Consider the following 5,905-nt stretch of genomic DNA (forward strand, 5'->3'; position numbering starts at 1 on the left):
AACTACGGTAACTACCATGGAGATACCCTGGTATGATTTTTTACTATTACAACATTCGTGCATCTTTTTGCACACTTCTAAAACTAGTACATCATATCATTGCTAACTACGAAGTTATTACTATGTTTTTCAACAGATAATCCCAAATGATTGTGTGCCTCATCTGATGTATACACGGGGTAGCCTTCATGTTTTAAACATACACCCAGGTCGTCCTACGAATCTCAACTGTCCATACCGGGTTTCTAAAAGAAGTGGAGACATGATAATCAAAGAATGGAAAAAAATGTATGGACAGTCGTAAGGAGCTTCTTGGAAGCAACATTCAGCGAAGGGCAAACATTGGAGACAGGATGATCGCCATTCTTCATAATGGAGAGTCAGGGTCTATATTGTTTTATGCTATTTTACCTTAAGGGTGTTTAGGTCCTACCTGATACTGATGATCATGTGCTAAGAACAATTATGTAGGATTGGGTTCGATGACTATGAGGATGATGATCGTATGACTTATTATTAATAACGAGTAGAAGTTGTATATGATGATGCATGATTAGTAGGACTTGTTATTATATATATATATATGATGTATGATGCAAGCATGCATGAGCATTTCATATCTGCGGGGGTGCAATGAACATAGCAGTAGCGTTGATAAACCAAGGACGAAGATATAAAAGAGGACACTTCTCTCTATTAGCTAGCTATAATAACAACCTAAAAATAACCCCTAAAGCAGCCACTTTAAAAAAATTTGACTTTTGGTCCCGGTTGGAGCCACCAACCGGGACCAAAGGCCCCCTAACTGGGGTGGGCGCACAGGGCCACGTGGAGGCACATTGGTCCCGGTTCTGATTTGAACCGGGACTAATGGGTGGAGGTATTAGTAACGACCCATTAGTAGGTTCATGAACCGAGACTAAAGGCCTTTACGAACCGGGACTAATGGGTGGTTTTCTACTAGTGTGTTCTGAGACCATCAAAATTCAGCTCTAAGAAAATTCCATGCAGGTTGAGCTTGCTGCTGGGGGCCGGGACGCTCCATGGTGCAGCGAGTACATGATCAATGTGTGCAAGATTGGCGACGCTAACCGGAAGTTAACAGCTAGTGGCACCACGTACATTTCAGTAGCAACCCAAATTAACTTGGAACCAAAGGGTAGCATGGCATGTGATACATGGCTCTCTGTGCAAGGACCAGTACAAGATCTGAAAGCTCCTTCCGGTTCCGGTTCTTCTTGCTGTAACCAAAGGCCAACCATCGAGCGAATAGACAAGAGGAAACTATATACTCTGCTAGTGTTAATCAGTCCTTGTGTACACTTGTCTCACTGAAGTTGTTTGCTGCTGGTCGTACGTCCTTGTGGATGTTGTTTCCAAAAAAGTAGAAAATAAATGTGGGAATGTGTGCTGCAGATTGCAGTTGCGATTAGCAGATGTTGTTGGCGAACTTCATCTTTGTTCCAGTTTCACAAGAACGATACAAATATACTAACAGAAGTATCTGCTGTATGCAGAAAAAAAAAACAGAACATCGATCGTCCTGGATGATACCCATTGGATCTTTAGTCATTGCCTGATTCATGTCTCCTTGTACTAGTTTCATGACGTGCCTTGCTGCCTTTCGTTAGGTTAGTGGTCCTGCTCTCTTTTTTGTCATTATAGCCTTTTGATGTCCTAAATTATTCTTATGCATGAATCAACCTGAGCAGTTTTGGCTTCATTTGATCACGTTGAGCAGGAACCATGATGATGCAGGCAACAGTCCAAGTGCCGGTGAGAAGTGAGAACGTGTAGCTCACTGACCAGGGCACCTACCAACCAGTCCCAGCAAAATGACTGCTCGATTTGCCAAGTAGTTGGTGCCTGATAGCGCCTCCTAAGCTGTATAAGATCCCTCTGGCTGTGTCTGAACATGCACACTGAAACGATGTTTCTATCGTCTGGTCGTTCCCACTGCACATGCACACGTGTACTATCTTTGAGATATCATCATCCCTCACCTTGTTGATTGGCGCTTTGCTTCAGCTGCCTGCATATGTTCTCCAGTTACACAGCAGCTCAGATCTTCTTTTGACTTGCAGTTGCTTCAGCTCGGTTGCCTCCGGCGTCCCCTACACCACCCCCACCAACCCAAGCCCGAAGATGGTCACTTCAAGGCTTTGTTTCAGGTTGAAGCAAATCGGGGTGAGCGCCCCAACAAACGAGGTGTCGCGTTCGTCGAACCAGTTTCGCAGGTAGCTTCGCCGATGAAACAAAGCAGCGGACTGTAGCTTGGAAACTGACAGGGAAAGGGGGTGATTAAATGTGTGTTGCCGTTGCAGGTGACTTTGAGCAGGTTAGTAGGTGGAATCTGATGCACTCACTCACTGGCCACTGGCGTCAACATTTGTGCGTATTTTACTTGTGGGGTGGTGTGGATGATGCTGTGGGCTGCTAGCTCCTACTCCCTCCGTTCCAAAATAGATGACTCAACTTCACGCTAACTTTAATACAAAGTTAGTATAAAATTGGATCATCTATTTTAAAACGAAGAGAGTACTAAAATACTGCTTGTGGTCTGTGGAGTAGTGTCGAGGTAGACTGCGCGCGGGTCCGAAGCTACCGACGGTTAACTCGTCGCCGTCAGAAAAGGGCAGCTCAGCTCAGCTTATGTTATCCAAAGCGAAATCACCTTTGAAATGAAATGAGTAAACTAAAACAAAGTAAAACGGCACCGAATCAAATATTCTTCCCCTTTTTCGAAATAAAGGCAAAAAAAGAGAAAGATGCTTGCTGCTTGCAAACTTTATGCTTTTTCACTCAATTTTTTTGTCAAGGGCAATCTCAACAGGACAATGGGTCCATTTGATTAAACAACATGAGCTATTCCAATTGTTTCTGCTCAAGGGTGCGTGTGCGTTTCTTCTTAGGCACTGTAGCAGCGTAGCGAAGAGTACTTGACGGGCAAACCGATTCTTTTCTGCGTTCCCATATCTGTCTTCGTTTGTACGTACTTCAACAACCAAACCATGTAGATATACATGCATGGTCCACCGAGCACGCAACGGATCTCCCGACCAGCTTCTCTTTTGCTAAAGGGCATGCACACCCCAGGTGATGATCAACGTCGACCCTGGCCAGCCGGGCAGAGAAAAAAGTGGCCACACAGTTCGACACTGATAAAATCAACACAACCAACAAATCTTCACCGTAGTACTATAATTTACCGCATTTCCTATTTCTTAGGTTGCCTAAATTTGCCTTTCGCGATAGTGATCGATTTGACGGAGGCGTCGCGGTGAGGCATCGGGTGAGAGCAACCCGAAGCCGGGGATGAGCTGGCAGCAGCATAGACGATGGAGGAGAGTCCGAGTTTGACGGGATGCCGGGGAAGGGGGGGATTGTCGGCGCCGTAAAAGAAGAGTGGTAGGGGCTTTAGAGGGATGTTTGGAGGCGGCGGACTGGTGGAGCCGTGGAGGTGGCCGATTGAGGAGGGGTCGTGCGGCGAGGCACGAGTGACAGCGCAGTCGGCCAAGCAGGAGGAGGAAGGTGGTTGGAGGATGGAAAACGGCAGCTGTTGAATTTAAATCAGAGGAATCAAAAAATTGACGACGCCAAAATATTTGAAGGCAACTTATATATAGCCAGTCCCATAATTTACGTACGCGTATATGTACGGTACAAAAATAGGGGCACGCGCCAAAACCACAAGATCCACCTGCTCTACTACACACACCAAAAATGGATGAACAAATGCCAGATCTCAGTACGTACGTATAATCTCAAAGCTAACTACTACACGATGTGCGGCGGGCGGCCATTGGGTTAGGCAGCGCCGTGCAAGGTCTTGCCGTGCTGCTCGGCCTCGCGGCGCCTGATGACCACGCTCCACGTGACCGCCTCCAGCGTCACCGCCACCGCGCCGAGCACCCAGACGGCCGCGACGTAGGCGGTCCTCCACCGCTGCTCCACGCCCAGGATGGCCATCCCCTTGAAGATGTTCATGATGCCGAGGATGATGACGGCGTAGCCCACCGCGTGGTGGTACGCGTTCCAGTACAAGCGGCACTTGTGATCCTTCCTCGGCCTCAGGAACAGCGCAAATACCTGGATGCCGTTTCAAGTTTGAACGAAATTTAACATCGGTACGAGTTCAATTTGAATTCGGGAAGTGTTGGTTAGATAGATGATTAGATTACTTGTAGGGTGGCGAGGGCGAAGACGGCGATGCCGATGCTGCGGTGGAGACCGTAGGTGACGCCGTTGGACGCGTTGCCGAGGTTGATGCCGGTGGCCCAGCCGGCGACCCCGACGCCGTAGCCGATGATCTGGCAGGTGACGTGGAGGTAGAACCACGCGGGGTCCGCCGACCTGAACGTCTTGAGGTACCTCGCGAAGATGGCTCCCATGGGCAGCAGCAGGCCCCAGCTCACGGCGTTGAGGATGCCATGGATCTGAACAGTATGCATGGACGAGAACATGGTTTAGTCACTCGGTCGGTGAGGTGAGGACAAGGTGTTTGATTTCGATTCAGGTGATGAGCGAAGAGAGATGATAAGCTCACATTGCGCTCCCTGGCGAGGTCGCTGCCGCCGGAGTCGGAGGAGGTGCTGGTCTGCCTGACAAGATCCAGCTTCGCCTTGGCGGCCAGGTTGTCGCCGCCCATGGCGTGCGGCGCGGGAATGCCGTCCCCGGACACCGTGGGCCCGACCTGCCAGACCTGGTTCAGGACGGACGCGCCCTGGCCCACGCTCAGCGTCCCCGAGACCCTGACGCGGCCGTCGGCGCCGAGCTCCGCGGCGAGGCCGGTCGCCGGGAACGCGATGGGCCCGGGCGCGCCTAGCGCGTACCCGGAGATGTTGTACGTCCGGACGGCCCACGCGCCGGACGAGGAAGAAGGCGCGGCGAGCAGCGCCTGCGCCCCGGCCATGCCTTCGCCGAACGGGTTGAGCCCCCACGCCACCCACCCGCCCGGGGCGGCCGGCGCGGCGACGAACGCGACGGAGAGGGACCCCGCGGCGCGGTCGTAGGTCCAGTGCACCGTCGCGCCGAGGCGGGGCAGGTCGCTGCAGGCCGCGTAGGCGTTTCCGTTGGGCGACGACAATGACGCCTCGGCCGCGCAGCCGCCCGCCGCGGACGCGGACGTGGCGAACAGGGGGAGTAGCGCGAGCACGAGCATGGCCATGGATTCTTTCGGATTCCGCAGCAGTTGGACTTGGAGATGGATCGGCTCAAACGGCGTGGTGAAAAGATAAAGGCGGTGTTTTGAACTGGGCGCAACTGGTAGCGGGCACTGGCTGAGGTTGATATGGAGCGCCGCGAGAGCGGGTGGTGGCGGTGGCCGGTGGATACAGGTGTAGACAAAACCAGGAAGAAAGCAGAACGGGACGGGACGGGATGGGCGTCCGCGGATGGTAGAAAGCTTCAACCATCTATCGCTCGTGAAACCTAACCACCGGACACGCACAAAATACAGTACCATGATGAGCATATGGAGCAAGTCCAATGCGCTGACACATCAACGCGCCGATCCAAATGGAGTGCGTCGACTTTTCGTCCGTCTGCCGACCTATTTTTGCCCTAAATTTGGGTCTCATTTGCGTCGGCGCAGACACGAAACGGACGCGCGTCTGCTTCCTTCTTGGCCTGTCAGTCGGTGACACATTGGACATTTTCTTCCACCCCTATCGACAGCAAGCCCTCGTTCGTCCCACCCCGTGCCGCCGCCCCCAGTTCCGGCGTCCCTGCCAGTAGTCCGCGCCTACACACCTACCCCACACGCCGTCACCTCCCACGTCACCGCCGCCACCGCCTCGCCACCGGGCCACCGCAGCTTCTCACCCTCCCCCACCCCGACGTCGCCACGAGCACGAACTCGCCCCCCCCACCTTGGCCCCCGCTAGCTCCTTCGTCCGACGCCGCC

General features: G+C 52.4%; 1 protein-coding gene across 1 annotated transcript; it reads right to left on the bottom strand.

Moving 5' to 3' along the window:
• Positions 1 to 3,602: 3,602 nt before the first annotated feature.
• Positions 3,603 to 5,292, bottom strand: LOC123116461 (cytochrome b561 and DOMON domain-containing protein At3g25290). Its single transcript, XM_044537413.1, has 3 exons — positions 4,547 to 5,292; positions 4,182 to 4,436; positions 3,603 to 4,089 (listed from the first exon to the last, which is right to left on the bottom strand). Exons 1-3 carry the CDS (start codon positions 5,165 to 5,167, stop codon positions 3,808 to 3,810), a joined length of 1,158 nt encoding a protein of 385 aa, XP_044393348.1. The 5' UTR covers positions 5,168 to 5,292; the 3' UTR covers positions 3,603 to 3,807.
• Positions 5,293 to 5,905: the final 613 nt, after the last annotated feature.

Source organism: Triticum aestivum, chromosome 5B (assembly GCF_018294505.1).
Source record: "Triticum aestivum cultivar Chinese Spring chromosome 5B, IWGSC CS RefSeq v2.1, whole genome shotgun sequence".
Classification (NCBI taxonomy): domain Eukaryota; kingdom Viridiplantae; phylum Streptophyta; class Magnoliopsida; order Poales; family Poaceae; genus Triticum; species Triticum aestivum.

What these genes read in the sequence shown, in the direction of transcription:
- LOC123116461 (XM_044537413.1), bottom strand. Translation starts at nt 5,167, where the DNA reads ATGGCCATGCTCGTGCTCGCGCTACTCCCCCTGTTCGCCACGTCCGCG. An exon ending in ACCTCGCCAGGGAGCGCAAT is followed by an intron (nt 4,437 to 4,546) that starts GTGAGCTTATCA and finishes CATACTGTTCAG; the next exon opens with ATCCATGGCATCCTCAACGC. An exon ending in TCGCCCTCGCCACCCTACAA is followed by an intron (nt 4,090 to 4,181) that starts GTAATCTAATCA and finishes AACGGCATCCAG; the next exon opens with GTATTTGCGCTGTTCCTGAG.